Source organism: Pogoniulus pusillus, chromosome 2 (assembly GCF_015220805.1).
Source record: "Pogoniulus pusillus isolate bPogPus1 chromosome 2, bPogPus1.pri, whole genome shotgun sequence".
Taxonomy (NCBI): domain Eukaryota; kingdom Metazoa; phylum Chordata; class Aves; order Piciformes; family Lybiidae; genus Pogoniulus; species Pogoniulus pusillus.
Window position 1 is genome coordinate 47,953,060 of NC_087265.1, and position 25,980 is coordinate 47,979,039.

The window sequence follows — 25,980 nt, forward strand, 5'->3', positions numbered from 1 at the left end:
AATTATTTCAATGTGGAGTCCACTATCCAAGTTTGTAGACTGCAGTTTTTGCCTCTGCCTCATGGAGCTGCCTCTGCCTTGCTGCTTCTGCCTCACAGAGCTGCCTCTGCCTCACTGCTCTTGGACAATGTGTTCTGCTCTGCCTCGTGCATCGGAACAGCTTAGCCCTGATGTTTTGGAACTACCTGGAAGCTGAAGTGCCTCAAGTTTCCCAGGAGAAGGCATTTCAGTGCCTCACATGGCAAGAAGTGCCACTGACATGGTGCTCTCTGCACATCTGCAAGAGATCTGCCTGCACCTCTGCAAACCTCTGTGCCAAGAGCAACCAGGATCAGGTCAGAGATCATCTGCCTCTTTCCCAGCACCCTGGGAAGATCTGGAAGCCTCTCAAGGTCTGAGCAGTTCCAACTCTGCCACAAAGGAGCCAGGGACTAGCTTGAAATTCCTACTCCCCCCCAGTGAGCAGCACAGACTTGCCCTGGGGCTCCAGGCTGCCTATTTGCAAGTGAGGCAAAGCCATTTTGTGGCTAAACTTGTCCAATTCTTCTGATTCTCCTAACTGAATGAACTGCACAGAAGCATCCTTGGGAAGCTTTTCCTGTCCAGATCAGAACCTAAATTAGTATATAGTTGTGGGTGGGGCTTTCCAGAAATAAAATTAACTACGTGTTTCCTGATTCTTGCCTCCTTAATTGCCCCAACTGAATCAATATGCCTGAACTGTGATTCAAAGATGAAAAGAAGGTTGTGACTGTCTCTCCCTTCCTCAGGAGTATTTTGCCTATAACAGTTGAAGGAACTTAAACCACAAATGCTCTTCATCACCTGGAGTCCTGCATCGAGCTCTGGAGCCTCTATTACAAGAGACATTTGCAGATGCTGGAGTGTGTCCAGAGCAGGGCCAGGAGGATGCTCAGAGGCTGCAGCAGCTCTGCTGTGAGCACAGACTGAAAGAGTTGGGGCTGTGCAGGCTGGAGCAGAGGAGGCTCCCAGGTGACCTTCTGGTGGCCTTCCAGCATCTGAAGAGGACTACCAAAAAGCTGGGGAGGGACTTTATAGGCTGTCAGGGAGTGCCAGGAGTAGGGGGAATGGAGCAAAGCTGGAGGTGGGGAGGTTCGGAGTGGCCATGAGGAGGAAGTTGTTGAGCTTGAGAGTGGTGAGAGGCTGGAATGGGTTGCCCAGGGAGGTGGTTGAGGCCTCATGGCTGGAGGTGTTTGAGGCCAGGCTGGGTGAGGCTGTGTGCAGCCTGCTCTAGGGTAGGGTGTCCCTGGGCATGGCAGGGGGGTTGGAACTGGCTGCTCCTTGTGGTCCCTTCCAGCCCTGCCTGATGCCGTTTCTCGCCAGCCCGCTCTGGTGCCTGCAGTCTCGCTGTGGCCAGCAGGTGGCAGCAGTGCACACAGCGCGGACAAGGATGAGCTGCGAGGTAGCGCCGGGGGCTGCTGCGCATCCTTCAGGAGTTTAATCAAACGCGTAGCAAACCCTGGGATGTGCAGGACTGCAAATAGCAGTGCCAGCTCTTAGCTTTGGCTACGTCGTTCCAAAGCTCTCTTGGAAACGGTTTTCCAAGTCTCGGTGTTCATTCCAGCGGAGGGCTGAGAGGATGATGAGGGGACTGGAGGGCATGGCTGATGAGGAGAGGCTGAGGGACCTGGGATCTGGAGAAGAGAAGACTGAGAGGGGATTTAATCAATGTTTGTAAGCATCTGAGGGCTGGGGGTCTGGAGGGGGGGACAGGCTCTGCTCACTGCTCCCTGGGATAGGACAAGGAGCAATGGGTGTAAGTTTCAGCACAGGAGGTTCCAGCTCAACACAAGGGGGAACTTCTTTACTGTAAGGGTCCCAGAGCACTGGCACAGGCTTCCCAGAGAGGTTGTGGAGTCTCCTTCTCTGGAGACTTTCAAGGCCTGTCTGGATGTGTTCCTCTGTTACTTGTGCTAGATTGTGTGGTCCCGCTCTGGCAGGGGGGTTGGACTGGATGTTGCATCAGAGGAGGTTTAGGTTGGCTGTTGGGAGGAAGCTCTTTCCTGTGCAGATGGCCAGGCACTGCAACAGGCTGCCCAGGGAGGTGGTGGAGTCACCATCCCTGGAGGTGTTTAAAAGAAGAGTGGATGTGGTGCTTGAGGCTGTGGTCCAGTGATGAAGGATGCTGGGGTGCAGGTTGGACTGGCTGATCCTGGTGGTCCTTTCCCACCATAGCAATTCCTAGTGATAAGATGTTGTGCTGAGGGGTTTGGTTTAGTCAAGGACTTGTCAGTGTGAAACTCAGGATAGGACTCCATGAGCCTGAAGGTCTTTTCCAGTGTAAGAGATGCTGTGATCTCTTTGGGTCCCTTCCAAGGCCTGACATCCTGTGAGGCTGTGACAGAGAGAAACACTCAGGATGGGATAATTGAGGTCATTACATTGGTCCGTGGGATTTTCATTTGTCTGGAGGATGATGGGAACATCCACTTGGGGTCCTGAGTATTAACTAAGTAAACAAACAGGTCTTGGTGGAATGTTTTGGGTCTAATCCCTTTGATGGAAAAGTAGTTTACTGAAAGTTCTTCAGCCACATCTCTTTCTTGTAAATAGATTTGGCTTTGTGTTGTGTTTCTTCCTTGCATGAATGCAGGCATTGATACTTAGTAATTTATGTGGGAAAAGCAAGATAAAGAAACAAAAAAAAATTAGGTATTGCAGACATCCCTTGCATAAGGAATCATTGCACAGCACCACTGAAAGCAGACTTATCTCTACTGCTCTCAGTTTGTTCTGGAAGTTGCTCGGAGCAGAAGAGTTGCTGATTCCTTTCTATATACACTACCTTTATGCAGGATCTCTGTGATTTGGGTTCTAGGCATAGAAGAAGGGCAATGAAGCTGGGGAGGGGCCTGGAGCACAGCCCTGTGAGGAGAGGCTGAGGGAGCTGGGGGTGTGCAGCCTGCAGCAGAGGAGGCTCAGGGCAGAGCTCATTGCTGTCTGCAGCTCCCTGAAGGGAGGCTGTAGCCAGGTGGGGTTGGGCTCTGCTGCCAGGCAAGCAGCAACAGAAGAAGGGGACACAGTGTGAAGTTGTGCCAGGGGAGGTCTAGGCTGGATATTAGGAGGAAGTTGTTGTCAGAGAGAGTGATTGGCATTGGAATGGGCTGCCCAGGGAGGTGGTGGAGTTGCTGTGCCTGGAGGTGCTGAAGCCAAGCCTGGCTGAGGCACTTAGTGCCATGGTCTGGTTAATTGGCGAGGGCTGGGTGCTAGGTTGGGCTGGCTGAGCTTGGAGCTCTCTTTCAACCTGCTTGATTCTATGACAGCAATGTCCCAGACTCTCCTTTCTTTCTCTTTTGTAACATGTCAGGGAGTGACAGGACTGGGGGGAATGGAGCAAAGCTGAAGGTGAGGAGATTCAGACTGGCCATGAGGAGGAAGTTGTTGAGCAGGAGAGTGGTGAGAGGCTGGAATGGGTTGCCCAGGGAGGTGGTTGCGGCCTCATGGCTGGAGGTGTTTGAGGCCAGGCTGGCTGAGGCTGTGTGCAGCCTGCTCTAGGGTAGGGTGTCCCTGGGCATGGCAGGGGGGTTGGCACTGGCTGCTCCTTGTGGTCCCTTCCAACCCTGACTGATTCTATGCCTCTGTGTCCATGAAACCAGCAGCTTCCTGCACAGTAACTGCCTGGCTCAAAGCACTGAGATATGACTGAGTTATTAGGGTAGGTCTTGGCAAGCTTGCAAATATCTGTTGCTAGCTCCCTGTGGGTTTGCAGGAGTTGTATCTGTGGCTAAACATGGTTCAGCAGTTGCTGGGTAGCCTGTGAAGGCCTGGATGTTTAAAGCCAAGTCATAAGGCAAATGGGATTCTGGAATGTATTAGGAGGAGTGTGTCCAGCAGGTCAAGGGAGGTTCTGCTCCCCCTCTACTCTGTCCTGCTGAGACATCCTCTTCAATGCTGCCTTCAGTTTTGGGCTCCCCAGTTGAAGAGGGACAGGGATCTGCTGGAGAGGTTCTAGCAGAGAGATACAAGGATGATGAGGAGGCTGGAGGGCATGGCTGGTGAGGAGAGGCTGAGGGACCTGGGGCTGTTTAGTCTGGAGAGGAGAAGACTGAGAGGGGATTTGATAAATGTTTATAAGTATCTGAGGGCTGGGGGTCAGGAGGGGGGCACAGGCTCTGCTCACTGCTCCCTGGGATAGGCAAGGAGCAATGGATGGAAGCTGCAGCACAGGAGGTTCCAGCTCAACACAAAGGGCAACTTCTATACAGTAAGGGTCCCAGAGCACTGGCACAGGCTGCCCAGGGAGGTTGTGGAGCCTCCTTCTCTGGAGCATCTCAAGGCCTGTCTGGATGTGTTCCTCTGTGATCTGAGCTAGATTGTGTGGTCCTGCTCTGGCAGGGGGGTTGGACTGGATGATCTCCTTGGGTCCCTTCCAACCCTTAGCATCCTGTGAGCCTGTGATAAGCTGTGAGCAAGGGCAGCAATGTTTGATCCCACTGCTACCAGGACATCATTAAAGTTTTATTTCACTGCATTTAATCAATTTGGATAACAACACCAGAGAGAAGGGGGGAAAAAGTAATTATCCCATGGACATTCTGCATTCTGGAACTGGTATTCAAACAAAGGCCTAACAGAGCTAGGAGGTTTTGCTGTCTCCTTCTGGAGACAGAGGGAACATTGATGGGCTGCTGACAAAAGCTGGAGCCCCAGAAGCCCACATAGGAGCATGTTCCCAAACAGAAGGACACTCAAAACAGATCCAAGATGTAACCTAAGGTGCACAGTGCTCTGTCAGTGCCAGTGTTTATTGTTTTTAGGGTTGCATTTAAAAGCAGTGGCTCTTTTGATCCCTGCTAGCTGCTGACCAGGGAAAGAAAAATAAAGCTGACACAGAAAATAGCAAAATTTGCTGGCTGGAGGCCAAAACTTCACAAATGAATACTGAAGCCTAATATGTTTTGTTTGACTTCTTTGTTTCTGGTGGATGTTGACCGAATTCAGGAGGATGAGGATGCTTTGAGCAGAACCAGCTGGAGAAGCCAGCTTGCTAATTGTTAACCCTCTAGGAAAGGGATTGAAATGCAAATGGGCATATGCAACATTCCATCAGCTCTAATAAATAATGCAGGTCTCTTGGGAAAATAAATAGGATCATAGGATGTTAGGGGTTGGAAGGGACTCAGAGAGGTCAAATATTTACACTGTTCTTTGTGGCTTGAGCAGGAAAGGAAGAGATAACTCCTGTTCTGTATCTTTATTGATGATCTGGACCAGGGGATTGAGTCCAGGATTGCAGTCCCTGGCAGTGTTAAAGAAGGGACTGGATGGAGCACTTAGTGCCATGGTCTAGTTGATTAGTTAGGGCTGGATGATAGTTTGGACTGGATGAGCTTGGAAGTCTCTTCCAAACTGGTTGATTCTATGATTGCATGACTCTAGGTTTGCAGATGGCACCAATCTAGGAGCAGCTGTGGAGCTGTTGGAGGGTAGCAGAGCCCTGCAGAGGGACCTGACCAGGCTGCATGGGTGGGCAGAGGCCAATGGGATGAGATTGAACAAAGCCAAGGGCAGAGTTCTGCACTTTGGCCACAGCAACCCCAAGCAGCACTACAGGCTGAGGACAGAGTGTATGAGAGCAGCCAGGCAGAGAGGGAGCTGGGGGTGCTGGCAGAGAGGAGCTGAAGCTGAGGCAGCAGTGCCCAGGTGGGCAGCAGAGCCAATGGCATCCTGGGCTGGCTGAGGAGCAGTGTGGGCAGCAGGACAAGGGAGGTTCTTGTGCCCCTGTGCTCAGCACTGCTCAGGCCACACCTTGAGTTCTGTGTCCAGTTCTGGGCTCCTGAATTGCAGAGAGATGTTGAGGTGCTGGAAGGTGTTTGGAGAAGGGCATCAAGGCTGGGGAGGGTCCTGGAGCACAGCCCTGTGAGGAGAGGCTGAGGGAGCTGGGGGTGTGCAGCCTGCAGCAGAGGAGGCTCAGGGCAGAGCTCATTGCTGTCTGCAGCTGCCTGCAGGGAGGCTGTAGCCAGGTGGGGTTGGGCTCTTCTGCCAGGCAAGCAGCACCAGAACAAGGGGACACAGTCTCAAGCTGTGCCAGGGGAGGTCTAGGCTGGATGTTATGAGGAAGTTGTTGTCAGAGAGAGTGATTGGCATTGGAATGGGCTGCCCAGGGAGGTGGTGGAGTTGCTGTGCCTGGAGGTGTTGAAGCCAAGCCTGGCTGGGGCACTTAGTGCCATGGCCTGGTTGATTGGGCAGGGCTGGGTGCTAGGTTGGCCTGGATGATCTTGGAGGTCTCTTCCAACCTGCCTGATTCTATGATTTTGTAAGCTTAGCTGTAAAAAAAGGACATTGAGAATCATTTTGTTAAACAGCCTCACCTCAAGGTCTTAGATTTCATAATCTTGCTTCCTCTCGGAGGTCTCTTCCAACCTGGTTGATTCTGTGCTTGTGTGATCTCTTCTAGGCTTTCTCAGTCTTCCTGTGATGAAGCAGCTGCAAACATCTGAGGCAGTGCCTTCCAGGTTGGAAGAGACCTCCAAGCTCATCCAGTGCAACCTAGCACCCAGCCCTGGCCAAGCAACCAGACCATGGCACTAAGTGCCTCACCCAGCCTGTCACAATGCTTGTGAGTACCACCATGGTGATTTAGAACCACTGAAGTGGTGCTCAGCTGCAGTCACTTGCAAAAGTTTTGTTTCTTGCCTTTACTAATATCACTGCATCATATTGGCCAACTCACCTGTTTTTCTTTTGCTTTGAGTATTCAAAATACAAAATGGGGGAAGGGGAGGAAATCACAGGCTCACAGGATGATAGGGAAGGAACCCAAAGAGATCATCCTGTCCAACCCCCCTGCCAGAGCAGGACCACACAACCTAACACAGATCACAGAGGCACACACCCAGACAGGCCTTGAAGTCTCCAGAGAAGGAGACTCCACAACCTCCCTGGGCAGCCTGTGCCAGTGCTCTGTGACCCTTACAGTAAAGAAGTTCCCCCTTGTGTTGAGCTGGAACCTCCTGTGCTGCAACTTCACCCATTGGAATAATTATCCTTTAGTTATCTTCCCAGGAGAATGATTGCCAAGCACCATGCAAGCTGCAAAACCAACATATTGTTACTCAGGGGAAACCCTCTTACAGGAGCATCATGTTTCCAGACTCTTTCTGAGGCCAAACAGATCCAGGTTTTGCCAGAAAATTGATGGTAAAATTTCATACCCAAAGCTTCCCCCCCCTTCCCCTCCCACCTAAACTGAAAGTAACTTTTGTTCTCAACTCAGGCTAACAGCAGGAAAAGGAAGGAACTAAAACAACAATGTAATGAAATGCCTGAACCAAGTCTATTTTCAGTTACACATTGGGTTAAAGATGTGAGATGCCCACCCCCAAGTCATTCCATGCCAGCCTTGCTGTGGTGTCACATTGCAGCTGTAGCAAGCTTTCAAAATCCATCATACTGCTCATAACAAGGCACTAAACAAAAGCACCTTCTGTTGGAAGTGTTTCTGCTTGTTCATGCTTTCTCTTCGTGTCCAGCAGTTGGGTTTAAACATGTTTTACTAGAGGAGTAAAATAGACTCTGGCTTGAAGGCTCCACTAACTTTTGGGGGTTTTTAGGTACTACACTTTGGCCACAACAAGCCCAAGCAGCACTACAGGCTGGGGCCAGAGTGGCTGAGAGCAGCCAGGCAGAGAGGGAGCTGGGGGTGCTGGCAGAGAGGAGCTGCAGAGGAGGCAGCAGTGCCCAGGTGGGTAGCAGAGCCAATGGCATCCTGGGCTGGCTCAGGAGCAGTGTGGGCAGCAGGACAAGGGAGGTTCTTGTGCCCCTGTGCTCAGCACTGCTCAGGCCACCCCTTGAGTGCTGTGTCCAGTTCTGGGCTCCTCAATTCAAGAGAGATGTTGCAGTACTGGAAGGTGTCCACAGGAGGGCGCCAAAGCTGGTGAGGGGCCTGAAGCACAGCCCTGTGAGGAGAGGCTGAGGGAGCTGGGGGTGTGCAGCCTGCAGCAGAGGAGGCTCAGGGCAGAGCTCATTGCTGTCTACAACTGCCTGAAGGGAGGCTGTAGCCAGGTGGGGTTGGGCTCTTCTGCCAGGCAAGCAGCAACAGAACAAGGGGACACAGTCTGAAGCTATGCCAGGGGAGGTCTAGGCTGGATGTTGTTAGGAAGTTGTTGTCAGAGAGAGTGATTGGCATTGGAATGGGCTGCCCAGGGAGGTGGTGGAGTTGCTGTGCCTGGAGGTGCTGAAGCCAAGCCTGGCTGAGGCACTTAGTGCCATGGTCTGGTTGACTGGATAGGGCTGGGTGCTAGGTTCAATAAGTCATAGTAAGAACATGAGTGAGACTCTGCTCCAGTAGTAAGAGTTGGGAAAGGGCAGCAGGAGACCTGAATTCTACTTGGTGTTCTAGTAAACATTTCAGTGCTTTGAACAAAGTGGATCAGCTCCAAAATGAGACACTGGGAACTTGCTTTAGCTTGGTAATTACTGAGTAAATCTGGGTCAAGGTGGGTTCAGATGCCTCTTAGAAAAAGGGATTGAATGTGAGTCTGTCATAGCAAAGCTCCCTGAACTGTGCCTGTGTCTATTTAAAAGGGGTCAGCAGCTCCTCTTTCTCTGTCTGGGAGCTTTCTGCTGGACAAAGTTTAGAGAAAACTGAGGAGCTGAAAAGTTCTGCATTGTCAACACTTCTGTAAGTGTTATCAGCAGCAAAAGGAAGGCTAGGGAGCATGTGGGCCTGCTGCTTAGGGGGATGGTGCTGACAAAAGACATGAAAAAGCAGAGGTACTCAATGCCACCTTCACTTCTGTCATTAGGCAACCATGGCTGGGTCATGACTAGGGGGAGTGGAGCAAAGCTGGAGGTGAGGAGATTCAGAGTGGAGGTGAGGAGCATGAGAGTGGTGAGAGGCTGGAATGGGTTGCCCAGGGAGGTGGTTGCCCATGGCTGGAGGTGTTTGAGGCCAGGCTGGGTGAGGCTGTGTGCAGCCTGCTCTAGGGTAGGGTGTCCCTGGGCATGGCAGGGGGGTTGGAACTGGCTGCTCCTTGTGGTCCCTTTCCAACCCTGCCTGATTCTATGATTACCAGTAAGATTTGCTTTCAGGGAGCACCTGGAGCAGTGGGCACTTAACCTTCAGTAACAAAGACCAAAACATTTCAACAACTCAAATGAAAATGAGTTGCTGGGACCCAAGGGGCTGCATCCACAACTGCTGAGAGAACTCACAGGTGTCATTGCAAGGCCAGTCACAAATGTCTTTGGAAGCTGACAGTAATCAGAGGAAAGCAGGAAGTTCAAGGCAGCTGTCATGCCTAGCTTCAAGAAGAAAAGGAGGAAGGATGAAGGTGATTACATAATCAGCCTTACCTCAGTACCCAGGGAGATGATGGAGCAAATGATTTTGAAACCATTGCCAAGTACATTAAGAACTTGAAGATAGTTGGGAGTCACCACTGTGTGTGTTTATCATAGAATGATCCAGGTTGGAAGAGATCTCCAAACTCATCCAGTCCAACCTAGCACCCAGCCCTTGCCAGTCAACCAGGCCATGGCACTAAGTGCCCCAGCCAGGCTTGGCTTCAACACCTCCAGGCACGGTGACTCCACCACCTCCCTGGGCAGCCCATTCCAATGCCAATCACTCTCTCTGCCAACAACTTCCTCCTGACATCCAGCCTAGACCTCCCCTGGCACAGCTTGAGACTGTCTCCCCTTGTTCTGTTGCTGGTTGCCTGGCAGCAGAGCCCAACCCCACCTGGCTACAGCCTCCCTTCAGGTAGTCATCAGGGAGTCACAAGAGATCTGTGCTGTTCTCTACTGTCTTAATCTTCCACTTTCTCCCTTAGACACTCTGCCTCAAGCACATGAAAGCAGGTCACCAGCAGGACCTGTGCAGTGATGAAAAGCTGAGAGAAGTTCTATGAACTCCTTTGCATGCACTGTCCACCCACAAACTTTATCTCAAGTTGTGTAAGTGCTGAGTCACAGGCAGGTAGTTCTTGTTCAAGCCCCAGCCTGACGGAAGCTGTGTGGAATAACAAAAGCTATTTCAGTCTCTCGTTCAGAAATGATGGGAGTGAGGCACAAATAACTTCTTTACAGCAGAACACCCTTGAGTGAATAGAAAAATGCTAACAGCAAGTCCCAGCTGGGAGTGCCTGCTGATTCGGCCACCTAGCAGGAGCTGTCATGCAGCTCAAGGAGTGACTGTGCACCATATATCACCCACTGCTGTCTGCATGCTTGCTGACCTCACCAGGGAACTGTCTGGAGGCCTGGACAGCTCTACCACATGTGGAGAGGATGTGGTGGTGGTGGCAGTGCCAGGCTTGTGCATATTTACCCAAGTGCACACCAGTTCTATCTTTTATTTAGCTTCTGCTGCTTTGCCTGCCTTTAGAATCATAGAATCGTGCCTGCTGCTTCTTCTGTCTTCCCAAAATGCCACTGAGTCAAAGCATCAGCCAGGTTGGAAGAGAGCTCCAAGCTCCTCCAGTCCAACCTAGCACCCAGCCCTGGCCAATCAACCAGACCATGGCACTAAGTGCCCCAGCCAGGCTTGGCTTCAACACCTCCAGGGACAGCAATTCCATCACCTCCCTGGACAGCCCATTCCAATGGCAAATATTTTGTCTCCTCATTCCACTCCTGGAATCTCTTTCAGAGTTTGGTGTCACATTGCCACCCTCCAGTCTCTGGGCAGAAAGCAAGCTTCAAGAGAAAGGTAAGTCCATTAGTGGATCTGTTGTTTCTTATCCTCAATCCCTTGGAAGATTTGGGTGCCTGCAGATTTGTTACTCCACATGCTTTGGATTACAGCTTTTCCCAGCTAGCAGGACAGGGTTTTGGTGGAGTTCCTCAGAAAGAAGGGTTCAAGCATGGGGATCGTTTGCTCATTCCAATGAACACATGCAAAGACATTATTTAGCTTCTCTGGAAATCAATCATAGTATCATAGAATCAGCCAGGTTGGAAGAGAGCTCCAAGCTCAGCCAGTCCAGCCTAGCACCCAGCCCTGCCCAAGCAACCAGACCATGGCACTAAGTGCCTCAGCCAGGCTTGGCTTCAACACCTCCAGGGATGGCAACTCCACCACCTCCCTGGGCAGCCCATTCCAATGCCAATCACTCTCTCTGACAACAACTTCCTCATAACATCCAGCCCAGACCTCCCCTGGCACAGCCTGAGATTGTGTCCCCTTGTTCTGCTGCTGCTTTCCTGGCAGCAGAGCCCAACCCCACCTGGCTACAGCCTCCCTTCAGGCAGCTGTAGACAGCAATGAGCTCTGCCCTGAGCCTCATCTTCTGCAGGCTGCACACCCCCAGCTCCCTCAGCCTCTCCTGGCTGGATGAGGCACTTAGTTCCGTGGTCTGGTTGATTGGCCAGGGCTGGGTGCTAGGTTGGACTGGAATGACTTGGAAGTCTCTTCCAACCTGGTTGATTCTATGATTCTAATTGCTTTCATTGTTTCTGAACGTTACTTCCCAGGTTTCCATGCAGTGAGAGAAACAGAAGGGTCTCTAAACCCCTATAATGATACCTGGCCTGTTTATTCTGCACAGCTCTTTAAAAGACTCAGAATATAAGGATCCCTCACAGTAATAAACCCTTCAAATACAAAGGAAGCCTCAAAAGCTTGGACCTTGTGACAAAAAAAAAGTCCTATAGAGCTTGTTAAAGAGAGGTAAGAAATGCACAGAGGTTACTTTGCATCATAAATTTGCTGTGCAGTGCAGCAGTTTGGTAACATGCTGGAAGGTTAACCTGCTGCCACTGAAACAGGAAGCCTAAAGCAGCAGCAGAGAAAAGCCAATTTCTTTTCTGTTCCCTTTTTGCTAAAGGTGAACTCTTCTTTAATGCTTAGAAATAATGAAGTCTTCACCATTGAGTTAAGAACAAAACAGGCCAGAAAAACAATTGAAGTGTCTGTGACAAAAAGGCCATCCAGAGTCCATGCAAAGCCAAGTTAAGACCTCTCTGGATATGACCCTTCTGTATCCAGTCTGTTGCTGGATACTTGCCACCTTCCTTTGTACTTTTAGTCTTTTTGTTTTTCATGGCCACTGACTAAGACTGCCCAATGCCAAGCACACATCCAGGCTGGGCAGTGAGTGGCTGGAGAGCAGCCCTGAGGAGAGGGACTTGGGGGTGCTGCTGGAGGAGAAGCTCAGCATGAGCCAGCAGTGTGCACTTGCAGCCCAGAAAGCCAAGCAGAGCCTGGGCTGCAGCAGGAGGAGAACCTGCTTGATTCTATGATTCTATGGAATTACCTCCTCCTGAGCCTTTTAACACTCTTGGGAGATGCTGGAGGTAGCAAATCATAGAATCAAGTAGGTTGGAAGAGACCTCCAAGATCATCCAGGCCAACCTATCCCCCAGCCCTATCCAGTCAACTAGACCATGGCATTAAGTGCCTCATCCAGGCTCTTCTTGAACACCTCCAGGGATGGTGACTCCACCACCCCTTTGGGCAGCCCACTCCAATGCCAATCACTCTCTCTGTGAAGAACTTCCTCCTAACATCCAGCCTATACTTCCCCCAGCACAACTTGAGACTGTGTCCCCTTGTTCTATTGGTGGTTGCCTGGAGAAGAGACCAACCCCCACCTGGCTACAACGTCCCTTCAGGTAGTTGTAGACAGCAATGAGGTCACCCCTGAGCCTCCTCTTCTCCCAGTCTATTCTTGAACACCTCCAGGGATGGTGACTCCACCAGCTCCCTGGCAGGGAGCATTCCCTTCTCCAGCATTCCCTTTGCTCTCACTGGCGTGTGGATGTGCTCAGCCTAGCCAGTAAAACTGGATTACAAGGTGTTGATGGTAAAAGAGGGAGGAAGGTTGCTTATGCAAAGTATTTATTTCATGTGGTGAGCAGAAGAGAGAGGAGGTGGAGATTTATGGATAGCCAGGTGCTGACACTTTCTACAGGTGATGCTATTGTTATAAACATGTGGGAATAAAAGCAAAGCAATGATCTGCTGATGAGCAAGGCAGACTTCTGCTAGGAATCCAAGGCTCTCAGTAACCATTTTAGCACCTCAGAAGTGTTGCTTTTTTTGTTTTGCCTTTTTTTTTTTTAACTGGAAAGGCAAAGTAATCTGTTTGGAAGCAAGAGAGAAGGCTGCTGTGCTTCATTGTCAGCACTGTGGTTGAGTCCCTCCTGTGTCTTTGGTTATCTCTGTAGGCATCGTTGGTGCTTGCTGTGCTGGTAGTGCTGTTTTGCAGTGAGCTGCTGGTGGTCATAGAGTGGTTTAGGTTGGAAAGGACCTCAAGGATCATCCAGTTCCAAATCCCTGCCACAGGCAGGGACACCTCCCACTAGAACAGGTTGCTCAAGGCCTCATCCAACCTGGCCTTGAACACCTCCAGGCAGGAAGCAGCCACAACCTCCCTGGGCAACCTGTGCCAGTGTCTCACCACCCTCACTGCAAACAACTTCTTCCTAACATCCAGTTTAAATCTCCTCTCTGCCAGTTCAAACCCATTCCCCCTTGTCCTGTCATTATCAGACCTTGTCAATAGTCCCTCCCCAGCCTTGCTGTAGGTCCCCTTCAGATACTGGAAGGTCACTCCAAGGTCTCCTCGAAGCCTCCTCTTCATGCTGCAGAGCCCCAACTCTCTCAGCCTGTCCTCATAGCAGAGCTGCTGCAGCCCTCTCAGCATCTTAGTGGCCTCCTCTGGACTGGCTCAAACAGTTCCATGTCCTCCTTGTGTTGGGGGCTCCAGAACTGCCCCCAGGACTGCAGGTGGGGTCTGAGGAGAGCAGAGTAAAGGGGCAGAATCTCTTCCCTTGTCCTGTTGGCCACACTGCTCTTGCTGCAGCCTAGGACTGGAGATGTGATAACTTCTGTGATTTGCAATACTGAAATTGTTCACCACTTAAGTTGTGAGTAGTGCTGCTGCACAGCTCACATTAAATCACAGAATCAACCAGGTTGGAAGAGACCTCCAAGTTCATTCAGCCCAACCTAGCACCCAGCCCTGTCCAATCAACCAGACCATGGCACTAAGTGCCCCAGCCAGGCTTGGCTTCAACACCTCCAGGGACAGCAACTCCACCACCTCCCTGGGCAGCCCATTCCAATGCCAATCACTCTCTCTGACAACAACTTCCTCCTAACATCCAAATTCCTTAAAGTAGTAGGCTTTGGAATTGTATAATTTTGTTGAGTACAAACTCATTTTTCCAATTAGCAGAAACCTGCACTGAGAGTTCCATGAGTTATATGACATATCACAGGATATTAGGGGTTGGAGGGAACCCAAGGACATAATCGAGTCCAACCCCCATCTACTGATTTAGGATATCAGGGAGTGTCAGGACTGGGGGGAATGGAGCAAAGCTGGAGGTGAGGAGAGTCAGACTAAATATGAGGAGAAGTTGTTGAGCATGAGAGTGGTGAGAGGCTGGAATGGGTTGCCCAGGGAGGTGGTTGAGGCCCCATGGCTGGAGGTGTTTAAGGCCAGGCTGACTGAGGCTGTGTGCAGCCTGCTCTAGGGTAGGGTGTCCCTGGGCATGGCAGGGGGGTTGGAACTGGCTGCTCCTTGTGCTCCCTTCCAACCCTGACTGATTCTATGCTTCTAAATGGGATGCTGTTAATTTCAGAGTGGTCAATGTAAGCTCACTGCATGCTATTAGTTCCAAAGTTAAACTCTCCACACCAAAACTGGGGCAGTCCTCTAGTACACTGAAAATAGCACACGTTTGGGAAGGTTCATGGGGCTGCAGAGTTCACACCTACTGCTTTTTGGAATGGTGTTTTAGTTGAAAGAGCGACACAGCATCCCACCACACATTTAATTTTAGTTTCAATAGCTGGCTTTTGTATCAGGGCTCAGCACTGGCGAATTTTTGGCCTCCCACTCTCTGCATGGAGACTTTAAAGCTTCACACTTCCAGAAAATGAGACATTTTTGGTAGCATGAGCTTCAGTTTTGCTGGGGCTGAGGAACCCACTCTGACTGAACACAGGTTTTGATCTTTCAAAGAGCTCCTGCCTTGGCAGGCAGGTCTTGCTCTGTGCTTTGCAGCAGGAGAGAACATTTGCTGACTTACAGGTGCCTGGGTTTGTTTGCTGTCTTTCCATCCTGCCTCAGCTCCTGCATTCTCTGTGTCCGGATTCAGTTACCATCAGCCTTGAGTGCTGTGTCCAGGTCTGGGCTCCTCAGTTCAAGAGAGATGTTGAGGTGCTGGAAAGTGTCCAGAGAAGGGTGACAAAGCTGGTGAAAGTCCAGAAATTTATTATTTGAGACATTTTTTGGCATTTTACTTCAGCATCTACTATTACTTATCGATTTTGATGTAGATTGTCTTCACCTTTTGCCCTAAGCTTTCTCTTTCTTTCCCAACTGAACTTCTAAAAGTGTTTTGGTTTACTTTACATTTTTTCCTTTCCCTCCCCCCCTTTTTTCCATTCCCTCCCCCCTTTTTTCCCTTTCCCCCCCCTCCTTTTTTCCCTTCCCCCCCCTCCTTTTTTCCCTTTCCCCCCCTCCTTTTTTCCCTTTCCCCCCCTCCTTTTTTCCCTTTCCCCCCCTCCTTTTTTCCCTTTCCCCCCCTCCTTTTTTCCCTTTCCCCCCCTCCTTTTTTCCCTTTCCCCCCCTCCTTTTTTCCCTTTCCCCCCCTCCTTTTTTCCCTTTCCCCCCCTCCTTTTTTCCCTTTCCCCCCCTCCTTTTTTCCCTTCCCCCCCTCCTTTTTTCCCTCCCCCCCCCCTCCTTTTTTCCCTTCCCCCCCCTCCTTTTTTCCCTTCCCCCCCCTCCTTTTTTCCCTTCCCCCCCCTCCTTTTTTCCCTTCCCCCCCCTCCTTTTTTCCCTTCCCCCCCCCTCCTTTTTTCCCTTCCCCCCCCTCCTTTTTTCCCTTCCCCCCCTCCTTTTTTCCCTTCCCCCCCCTCCTTTTTTCCCTTCCCCCCCCCTCCTTTTTTCCCTTCCCCCCCCCTCCTTTTTTCCCTTCCCCCCCCTCCTTTTTTCCCTTCCCCCCCCCCTCCTTTTTTCCCTTCCCCCCCTCCTTTTTTCCCTTTCCCCCCCCTCCTTTTTTCCCTTTCCCCCCCCTCCTTTTTTCCCTTTCCCCCCCTCCTTTTTTCCCTTTCCCCCCCTCCTTTTTTCCCTTTCCCCCCCTCCTTTTTTCCCTTTCCCCCCCCTCCTTTTTTCCCTTTCCCCCCCTCCTTTTTTCCCTTTCCCCCCCTCCTTTTTTCCCTTTCCCCCCCTCCTTTTTTCCCTTTCCCCCCCTCCTTTTTTCCCTTTCCCCCCCCTCCTTTTTTCCCTTTCCCCCCCTCCTTTTTTCCCTTTCCCCCCCTCCTTTTTTCCCTTTCCCCCCCTCCTTTTTTCCCTTTCCCCCCCTCCTTTTTTCCCTTTCCCCCCCTCCTTTTTTCCCTTTCCCCCCCTCCTTTTTTCCCTTTCCCCCCCTCCTTTTTTCCCTTTCCCCCCCTCCTTTTTTCCCTTTCCCCCCCTCCTTTTTTCCCCCTTTTAATTTTTTCCCCTTCTTTTCTTTTGCTTTCTTTTTTTTTCCCTTTCCTCCTCTTATCCTCGTTTCCCCTTCCTTTTCCCCTTGCTTTTCCCCTCTTTACGGTGATTTCTAGCTAGCGACTGGCCTCCCCGTTCCGGTGTTTACTCCCGTCAGCAGTGACCACCCTCCTGCCGGAGCACCCCGGGCCGCCCCGGCCAGCGCCCCGGCCCCGCCCCGCACCTCGCCGCGAACTCAGCCTCGGCTCCTCTCCTGGCAACAAGTGACGCTCCCCGCGGCGGGCCAATCGGCTGGCGGCTCGCTGTCGCGGCCAGCCGGCGGCGGGCGCGACGCTCCGGCGGGGTGAGCCCGGCAGCGCGCCCGCTCCGCGCAGCCTGCGCTCAGCGGGAGGATGGCGCGGGCGGCGAGGCTCCGCTTGGCCTCCTGCGGCCTCGCCTGCCTCTTCTTCGCCTGCCTCTTCGCCTGCTGCGCGGCCCGTCAGCACCCCTCAGGTAAGCCGAGCGGCCACTTTGGGAGGGGGAAGGCGCTGCGCGGGTGCGGTGCGGCACACGGGGCGCGGAAGGCCCTTTGCTGCCCCGGCGGACGCCGAAGGACGAAGGCGATACGATGGCGGGCCTTCCGCCCCTATGGTCCGCGGCACCCGCGGGTGTTGCGCTGGGTGGCAAAGTCCAGCTGCGTGGAAACAACGTGGGAAAGTTAGAAGGGAGAGCGGAGAGCGGAGGGAAAGTCCTCAAGCCTCTCTCCCAGCTTTCGCGCTTCGCCTGGGGCGTCACGAAAGCAGCCGCGGCCCCGAGTGCCACGTTCCCTGTGCCCACGGTGCCGCGGGCAGGGCCGGTGCGGGGCCGGTGAGCGGCGGTGGGAGGGAGGCGGCCGTTCGGCCTGGTACCTCCGGAGAGGAGGAACTCGGACTCGGCCAGCTCCCCTGCAGGGCGTCGAGCCGTCACTTTCGCTTGGAGGAAGAGGAGGGAGGCTTCCCCTGCCCTCCAGAAACCAGGTGGAAAAAATCCACGTTGGCCAAAGCTTTCCAAGCCAAATGCGCTGGTTTGGGACAGCTGCTGGGAAACAAGGTCAGCTCTTTGCGAAGTGCTTTCCCCTCACGGACTTTGACGTCCCGCGGCAGTAACCAGGCTTGGCTTCGTAACTCGACGCCAGGTGAAACTTCATGGCAAGAGTGTAGCCATAAATTGCTGTACAAGAAGCCTCGGTGGGACAGTGTCAGCAGTTTTTTAGGAGGGGGGAGGCTTTTCCTCTTGATGCTGGAGTGAAGGCTGTGTAGGAAGAAGTGAAAGAAGAATGAGGAAGGGAGAGCGAGCTGAGAAAGGGCAAAGAGCATAGTAGGAGAATCTGAAACTAAGAAGCCTGGAGGGCACAATAAAAAGCAGTTACAGTGCTGAAAAAGTGCAGGGTAAAAAAGATGCCACCGAAGCAGGATTGGTGGCTAAAATTCCTTGTTTAGTTCACAGAGAGGATGAAGCAGTTGAAATGTTTAGGTATGTCAGGTTCCTCTGACGATATATGTCAGTATCCTTACCATGGTAAGTTTGCACAGGGTGTGAAGGGTCTTTTCTTCTTTCTGGGGGGGAGGATGGGTGTCAAGGGCCTTTTCAGGTATGTCTGTCCCAGTCAATTCTTTAATTAGATGAAAAGACAAAACAAAGCAGTGTCCTGTTTTGGTGTAGGGAGATGCTGAGAATCAAGCACGAACCTTTAACTGTAATGAAAACCACATGTGGACAGTGGCAGAAGTTGTGTTGTCCAGTGGTTTTCTTTTCATGTTTAAGTCCCTCCCTCCATATTTTAGTGAGAACCTATTTAGTGATGAAATATCATCTCTAATCTGCTCTGGTGAGACCCCAGGTGGAGTACTGCATCCAGCTCTGGAGCCCCTGTTACAGCAGGGCTGTGGAGATGCTGGAGAGTGTCCAGAGCAGGGCCAGGAGGATGCTCAGAGGCTGCAGCAGCTCTGCTGTGAGCACAGCCTGAAAGAGTTGGGGCTGTTGAGTCTGGAGCAGAGGAGGCTCCCAGGGGACCTTCTGGTGGCCTTCCAGGATCTGAAGGGGGCCTGCAAAAAAGCTGATGAGGGACTTTTGAGGCTGTGAGGGAGTGACAGGACTGGGGGGAAATGGAACAAAGCTGGAGGTGGGGAGAGTCAGATTCAGGCTGGTGATGAGGAGGAAGTTGTTGAGCATGAGAGTGGTGAGAGGCTGGAAGGGGTTGCCCAGGGAGGTGGCTGAGGCCTCATCCCTGGAGGTGTTTGAGGCCAGGCTGGCTGAGGCTGTGTGCAGCCTGCTTTAGGGTAGGGTGTCCCTGGGCATGGCAGGGGGGTTGGAACTGGCTGCTCCTTGTGGTCCTTTCCAACCCTGCCTGATTCTGTGGTTCTATGAAATGTACTGTTTGGAAGAAGTCACTCCAGTAGGTAGCTGTCTTAGGCATTCTGCTTCACTGTTTGACCAGCCGAGTACTATTTAGATGCTGTTTGGCACTTCAGCAGTGGAAAATTCACAAGTACACAGGGAAGTAGTGGTAGAATTCCCAGCATAACATCACTGAATATTTTCCCTGCTGTTCAGCCAAACCTATTATTAAGTCATATTAAAAAACAAACACAAGGCAGTAGGAATGTGATTGACAGTGCACTGCTATTAAATGCAAAACACTACTCAGCAGATTTCTTGTTTAAACACTGTAATAGCCCTGTGGCTCTTGGGTGGCTAAGATCCACTTCAGCCTGGCTAGTAGATGTTTTATCCTGTGGGCCCACCTCTGTTGTGGCATAGAAATTATTTTAGTGTATTTTTTTCTGTCTCTTGTGGCTTAAACCCACTGCCACTTGTTCTGTAGAGATGTAGTTGTACTGGCAGAGGTGTCAGCTTATATCAGTAGGGTGATCTGTGTCTTTTCAGTTGTGTACTATCTCAGATTGGGTTTTTTCCCCCTTTTTAATGCCAAGCTATGTCACAGCTTAAAATGACACTAAAATTGTCTGTCACTTTGAAAACTGTGCTCATGATCTTTTGTGTGGTGGGATACTCATTCTCATAGAATCAATCATGTTGGAAGAGACCTCCAAGATCATCCAGACCAACCTATCCCCGAGCCCTATCCAGTCAACCAGACCATGGCACTAAGTGCCTCATCCAGTCTTTGCTTCAACACCTTCGGGGACAGTGCCTCCACCACCTCCCCGGGCAGCCCATTCCAATGCCAGTCACTCTCTCTGACAACAACTTCCTCCTAACATCCAGCCTATACTTCCCCTGCCACAACTTCAGACTGTATCCCCTTGTTCTGTTGCTGGTTGCCTGGCAGAAGAGGCCAACCCCACCTGGCTGCAGCCTCCCTTCAGGTAGTTGTAGACAGCAGTGAGGTCTGCTCTGAGCCTCCTCTTCTGCAGGATGAACAACCCCATCTCCCTCAGCCTCTCCTCACAGGGTTTTTGTTCCAGACCTTTCACCAGCTTTGTCACCCTTCTCTGGACACCTTCCAGCACCTCAACATCTCTCTTGAATTGAGGAGCCCAGAACTGGGCACAGCACTCAAGGTGTGTCCTGAGCAGTGCTGAGCACAGGGGCAGAATAACCTCCCTTGTCCTACTGGCCACACTGCTCCTGATGCAGGCCAGGATGCCATTGGCTCTCTTGGCCACCTGGGCACACTGCTGGCTCATCTTCAGCTTACTATCTATCAGTATCCCCAGGTCCCTTTCCTCCTGGCTGCTTTCCAGCCACTCTGTCCCCAGCCTGCAGTGCTTCTTGGGGTTGTTGTGGCCAAAGTGCAGAACCCTTCCAAAAGCTGTGCCAGTTATTTTAGTTAAACTGGAGCTGCACTCACCAACTGCTTCACTCATGAGCCTGTCGTGCTTGTGTATCATAGATGATGCACACTTCAAAATTGCTTACTAAGCAGAAAGTATTATTAATTATGTTTCGTGGTACCTGCAGTAGATTAAAGCATTGGCAGATAATCAGGAAGATAAAGTTCTTTACCTAGTAAGCTTGCAGTCAAGTGTTGATCCAGTCAGAATGTGTTGGAATGAAAGGAAGAATCCTTGTTGGTAGAATTTGACTTGGAAAACTGGCTCATTTCATCTCCTCTCATTTTGTGACATCTTGGAAAGAAACCTTTTCTATCCCTCCAGAAATAAAGAATATTTGCTAAAAAGCAGGGAAATGTACTTAGTGTGGCATACACAAAAGAGATAATGAAGCATATTAACAGCAGTTCCTGTGCTTCTCCAGTAGTGTGTCTCAGAATGTGAGTAAGCTTTGGAAAGTGATACTCTGGAATGTGAGTATGCTGTGAAAGTGATACTGAATCATACCTGTGTGCAGATGTTGTTGGAGGGTAGGAGAGACCTGCAGAGGGATCTGGCCAGGCTGGATGGGTGGGCAGAGGCCAATGGGATGAGATTGAACAAGGCCAAGGGCAGGGTTCGACACTTTGGCCACAGCAGCCCCAAGCAGCACTGCAGGCTGGAGAGAGAGTGGCTGAGAGCAGCCAGGAAGAAAGGGACCTCAGGGTGCTGATAAATAGTTGCTGAAGATGAGGCAGCAGTGTGCCCAGGTGGGCAGCCGAGCCAATGGCATCCTGGGCTGGCTGAGGAGCAGTGTGGGCAGCAGGACAAGGGAGGTTCTTCTGCTCTTGTGCTCAGCTTTGGTCAGGCCACCCCTTGAGTGCTGTGTCCAGTTCTGGGCTCCTGAATTGAAGAGAGATGTTGAGGTGCTGGAAGGTGTCCAGAGAAGGGCAGCAAGGCTGGTGAGGGACCTGAAGCACAGCCCTGTGAGGAGAGGCTGAGGGATCTGGGGGTGTGCAGAGCCTGGAGAAGAGGAGGCTCAGGGGTGACCTCATCGCTCTGTATAACTACCTGAAGGGAGGTTGTAGCCGGGGGGGGCTGGTCTCTTCTGCTAGGTGGCCAGCAGCAGAAGAAGGGGACACAGTCTGAAGTTGTGCCAGGGGAGGTCTAGGCTGGATGTTAGGAGGAAGTTGTTGTCAGAGAGAGTGATTGGCACTGGACTGGGCTGCCCAGAGAGGTGGTGGAGTCGCTGTGCCTGGAGGTATTCAGGCATCACCTGGCTGGGGCACTTAGTGCCATGGTCTAGTTGACTGGCCAGGGCTGGGTGCTAGGTTGGACTGGCTGATCTTGGGAGTCTCTTCCAGCCTGGTTGATTGCATGATTTGTTTGTTCTTCTACAGGCAGTACTGCTTTTACCATCCGCCACGACACACTGGACAAGTGCATGCAGGTGGCAGAGTCTCGGCTGGTGATAGAGGAGTGCCAGGAGACAAGTGACGCTCTGTGGCAATGGGTGTCCCAGAATCGCCTCTTTCACTTGGGCTCCAGGCGGTGCCTGGGGCTTGATATCTTCACCAAATCACTCTCTCGATTGAAAATGGTGGATTGTGACTCAGAACTGATGCTGTGGTGGCGATGTGCTGATGCTTCCATCCTGGGTGCGTCTCAGTACAAGGTGACTGTCAAGGGCACTTATGTAACTGCAAGCATAAATGCAACAGACCAGTGGAGAAGCAGCCGCTCCTCTGACGATATATGTCAGTATCCTTACCATGGTAAGTTTGCACAGGGTGTGAAGGGTCTTTTCTTCTTTCTGGGGGGGAGGGTGGGTGTCAAGGGCCTTTTCAGGTATGTCTGTCCCAGTCAATTCTTTAATTAGATGAAAAGACAAAACAGCAAAGCAGTGTCCTGTTTTGGTGTAGGGAGATGCTGAGAATCAAGCACGAACCTTTAACTGTAATGAAAACCACATGTGGACAGTGGCAGAAGTTGTGTTGTCCAGTGCTTTTGTTTTCATGTTTAAGTCCCTCCCTCCATATTTTAGTGAGAACCTATTTAGTGATGAAATATCATCTCTAATCTGCTCTGGTGAGACCCCAGGTGGAGTACTGCATCCAGCTCTGGAGCCCCTGTTACAGCAGGGCTGTGGAGATGCTGGAGCATGTCGAGAGCGGGGCCAGGAGGATGCTGAGAGAGCTGCAGCAGCTCTGCTATGAGGACAGCCTGAAAGAGTTGGGGCTGTGCAGGCTGGAGCAGAGGAGGCTCCCAGGTGACCTTCTGGTGGCCTTCCAGGATCTGAAGGGAGGTACAAAAATGCTGGTGAGGGACTTTTGAGGCTGTCAGGGAGTGCCAGGACTGAGGGGAATGGAGCAAAGCTGGAGGTGGGGAGATTGAGCCTGGCTGTGAGGAGGAAGTTGTTGAGCTTGAAAGTGGCGAGAGGCTGGAATGGGTTGCCCAGGAAGGTGGTTGAGGCCCCATGGCTGGAGGTGTTTGAGGCCAGGCTGGCTGAGGCTGTGTGCAGCCTGCTCTAGGGTAGGGTGTCCCTGTCCATGGCAGGGTTGTTTGAACTGGCTGCTCCTTGTGGTCCCTTCCAGCCTTGACTGATTCTGTCAGCCACCTTCTGTCAGAACTGACACTTTCTGCTTTACAGTGATACAAAGGTTGTTGTTAGCAGACTTTGAGGATATTTTCTTTACTGGTAGGCTGTACAGTCAGATTCAGTGCATGCTGCTAGCTTGCAGCCTGATGGACTGACAGGATCCATCCATTTGCTTTGGCCTGGTAGTCTGTCCGCTTGCTGTGGGTTCCAGTCTCATCTGAAACGTCACACTTGCTGAATAAATGGTGAAAACCTGCTTTGCTTTATTTAAAAGCAGAATTTTCATTTTATTTGAATTACTGGGCTCATCTGACTGGCCCCTGCCAGCAGGCTCCAAGCATACTCTTGTATGTGTGGTTTATTAGAACCTTGTTCTGTAGTGCTATGTGCAAACGACCTGGCTTTCAACAGGACAGTGTATTTATCCCTAACTTACAAGGAAAGGGGACACAAGTTTCTGCTGTCTTATCCCCCACTAAGAAGAAAAAGTGCAAAAAAACATTGCCTTCTCATTTCTTTCAGTTTTGGTGTTGCTGTACATATCTACAACAAAGATAGGAAGTGTTAAGACCACAAGTGTGATCTGCATGTTTTTAGGTTAACTCTGTCCAAGCAGTAATACCAATTTGCCTGTCTTTTCTTCCCCTAGACAACTTATATCTCTGTCTTTAATATTTCCTTTTCCCTGCAGAAGTTTATACCAAAGATGGGAACTCCTATGGAAAACCCTGTCAGTTTCCTTTTCTCTATAATAAGACATGGCATCATGACTGCATTCAGGATGAAACACATCTGGGTGGGAAGTGGTGTGCCACGACTGAAGATTATGCTCACGATGGAAAATGGGGACTCTGCTTACAGCCAGGCACGTTTGGTTCCTAAGCATGTTCCAAAAACATTCTGTCTCTTGATGTGTGTATGGCTCCACCTTGCTGCATCACTTTACTGTTAAGCTGGGTAAAAGCAGGTCCTTGGGTGGGAAATGGAGTGCTCCATCTGGAGATGATGCTCATGATGGAAAATGGGGAATCTACTTACAACCAGGCACATTTGGTTTCTAAACATGATCAAAAAGCATTCTGTCTCTTGATGTGTGTATGGCTCCACCTTGCTGCATCACTTTACTGTTAAGCTGGGTAAAAGCAGGTCCTTGGGTGGGAAATGGTGTGCTCCATCTGGAGATGATGCTCATGATGGAAAATGGGGGCTCTGCTTACAGCCAGGCACGTTTGGTTCCTAAGCATGTTCCAAAAGCATTCTGTCCTTTTGCGTGTGTATGGCTCCACTTTGCTGCATCACTTTACTGTTAAGCTGGGTAAAAGCAGGTCCTTGGGTGGGAAATGGTGTGCTACATCTGGAGATGATGCTCATGATGGAAAATGGGGAATCTACTTACAACCAGGCACGTTTGGTTTCTAAACATGATCAAAAAGCATTCTGTCTCTTGATGTGTGTATGGCTCCACCTTGCTGCATCACTTTACTGTTAAGCTGGGTAAAGGCAGGTCCCTTTCTGCTGCAGCATTTACAGAACAATTAGCACACAGCTACTCTGCAGTACATGTCATTACCAATAAGCCTCTACAAATTGATAGACCTACAGTATTTTCATTTTCCTTTCAGAGCTTTCATGATGTTTCAGTGTAATTGTAGTTACATGTCCCTTCTGCTTCCTTCAGAGAGTGGTTGTCATGATATGTGGGAACACGATCCAGGATCTGAAAGTTGCTACCAGTTTAATACACAGTCTGCTCTTTCTTGGAAAGAAGCTTATATATCATGTCAAAGGCAAGGGGGAGATTTACTTAGCATCCAAGATGCATCTGAATTAAGTTACATACAAGGTAGGTGTAATTACTCACATACCTATATGAGGAAATCTTGACAGGTTAACATAAAGTGAAGACAGAGTTTTGGTTTCTGTCTTAAAATCTTGGATTAAAAGGTGATTGTGCTTTCATTTGTGTGGCAATAATCAGATACTAACCTCACTTCAGAGGTTAATTTAAAAGTCATCTGTGTGATTTCACTGAAGTGGTAAAAATGTTGCTCCTATTTGTACCGAGAAGTGTCCCAGAAATTTCAACTAGAGGCCAGAGTGGCAGTTGATGTTTTAGCAGCCTGTCACCCACTCATTGTTATGAAATCACCCTTGCTGATGTTTACACTTGGCCTGGAGGAGCTACCAGTGTGCCTTTGGGAATATGAAACCAAAGGACAAAGTTCTGAAGGCACTGGGAGGGAAGACTATGAGGTCTCTTCCAACCTTGGTGATACTGTGACTTCTGTGGGGGTATTCTTTCTTGGTTCAGCAAAGTTTGCGTGTCTGCTTAGAGCAGCAATCTTTCTTTGCTCAAAAGCATGCCCTTTCAGATCACATTTTTATTAAAGGGATATCAGTAAAGGATGAATATTGTAGATGAGTTGTTAAACCCAACATTTGTCTGCAGCTAAGGATGGCGTTGCTGAGATCTTTTGGATTGGCTTAAATCAGTTGGATGTTTCTGGAGGTTGGCAATGGTCAGATCACAAACCTTTGAGCTTTCTCAACTGGCATCCAGGTAATGATTTTTCTGATGGCAACATTCTCAGCACTGACTGGTGTTTTACATTGGTTTTTCTTGGGTTTTTTAGCCACTTTGTCATGGTTTAACCCAGCCAACAGCTAAGCAGCACCCAGCTGCTCACTCATTCCCTTCAGTGGTATGGGGGAGAGGATTAGAGAAGTAAAAGTGAGAAAACTTGTGGGTTGAAATAAACACAATTTAACAGGTAAAGTGTTATGTAAGCCAAGCAGAACAAGGAATTAATTCACCAATTCCCATCAGCAGGCAGGTGTTCAGCCATCTCCAGGAAAGCAGGGTTCTGTCACACATAACAGGTTCTTGGGAAGATGAGCATCATCACTTCAAATGTCCTTCTGTGCTAGTTTGAAGCTAGCTAGAATGTTTTGGTGAAAAGAACTAGATTACAGGCTGTGAAGGGAAGCAGTAGTGATGGCTACTGCACTCATAGGCTTACTGAGAGGTATAAGAGCAAGAATCTGAACACAGATAAAGTAGTGGCTCTCTGTCTGGGCTGTGGGCTGCATTTCTCTCTAACCTCACCTTCCATCTCTCTGATCAATCCATCTGCTCCTGAGCTCCCCTGGCCAACCCTCCATTCTTCCTTGGGCACAAGGC

General features: G+C 50.6%; 1 protein-coding gene and 1 long non-coding RNA gene across 3 annotated transcripts in view; one reads left to right on the forward strand and one right to left on the reverse strand.

Moving 5' to 3' along the window:
* Positions 1-6,417: 6,417 nt before the first annotated feature.
* Positions 6,418-25,980, forward strand: part of LY75 (lymphocyte antigen 75) — an 80,051-nt gene continuing 60,488 nt past the window's right edge. The window contains exons 1-7 of one of the 2 annotated variants that reach the window (XM_064164264.1): positions 6,418-6,580; positions 10,616-10,675; positions 16,523-16,898; positions 21,601-21,975; positions 23,491-23,664; positions 24,478-24,642; positions 25,249-25,359. In XM_064164264.1, the coding sequence (XP_064020334.1) occupies positions 16,799-16,898; positions 21,601-21,975; positions 23,491-23,664; positions 24,478-24,642; positions 25,249-25,359 (925 nt within the window). In that variant the 5' untranslated portion in view covers positions 6,418-6,580; positions 10,616-10,675; positions 16,523-16,798. Of the gene's footprint in view, positions 6,581-10,615; positions 10,676-16,522; positions 16,899-21,600; positions 21,976-23,490; positions 23,665-24,477; positions 24,643-25,248; positions 25,360-25,980 lie in introns of those variants that run through there. The other variant, XM_064164257.1, reaches the window with a different exon arrangement.
* Positions 12,785-16,607, reverse strand: LOC135186540 (uncharacterized). The gene is made up of 3 exons (XR_010307014.1): positions 16,511-16,607; positions 15,007-15,170; positions 12,785-13,779 (listed from the first exon to the last, which is right to left on the reverse strand). It is a non-coding gene; the product is annotated as an uncharacterized LOC135186540 (long non-coding RNA).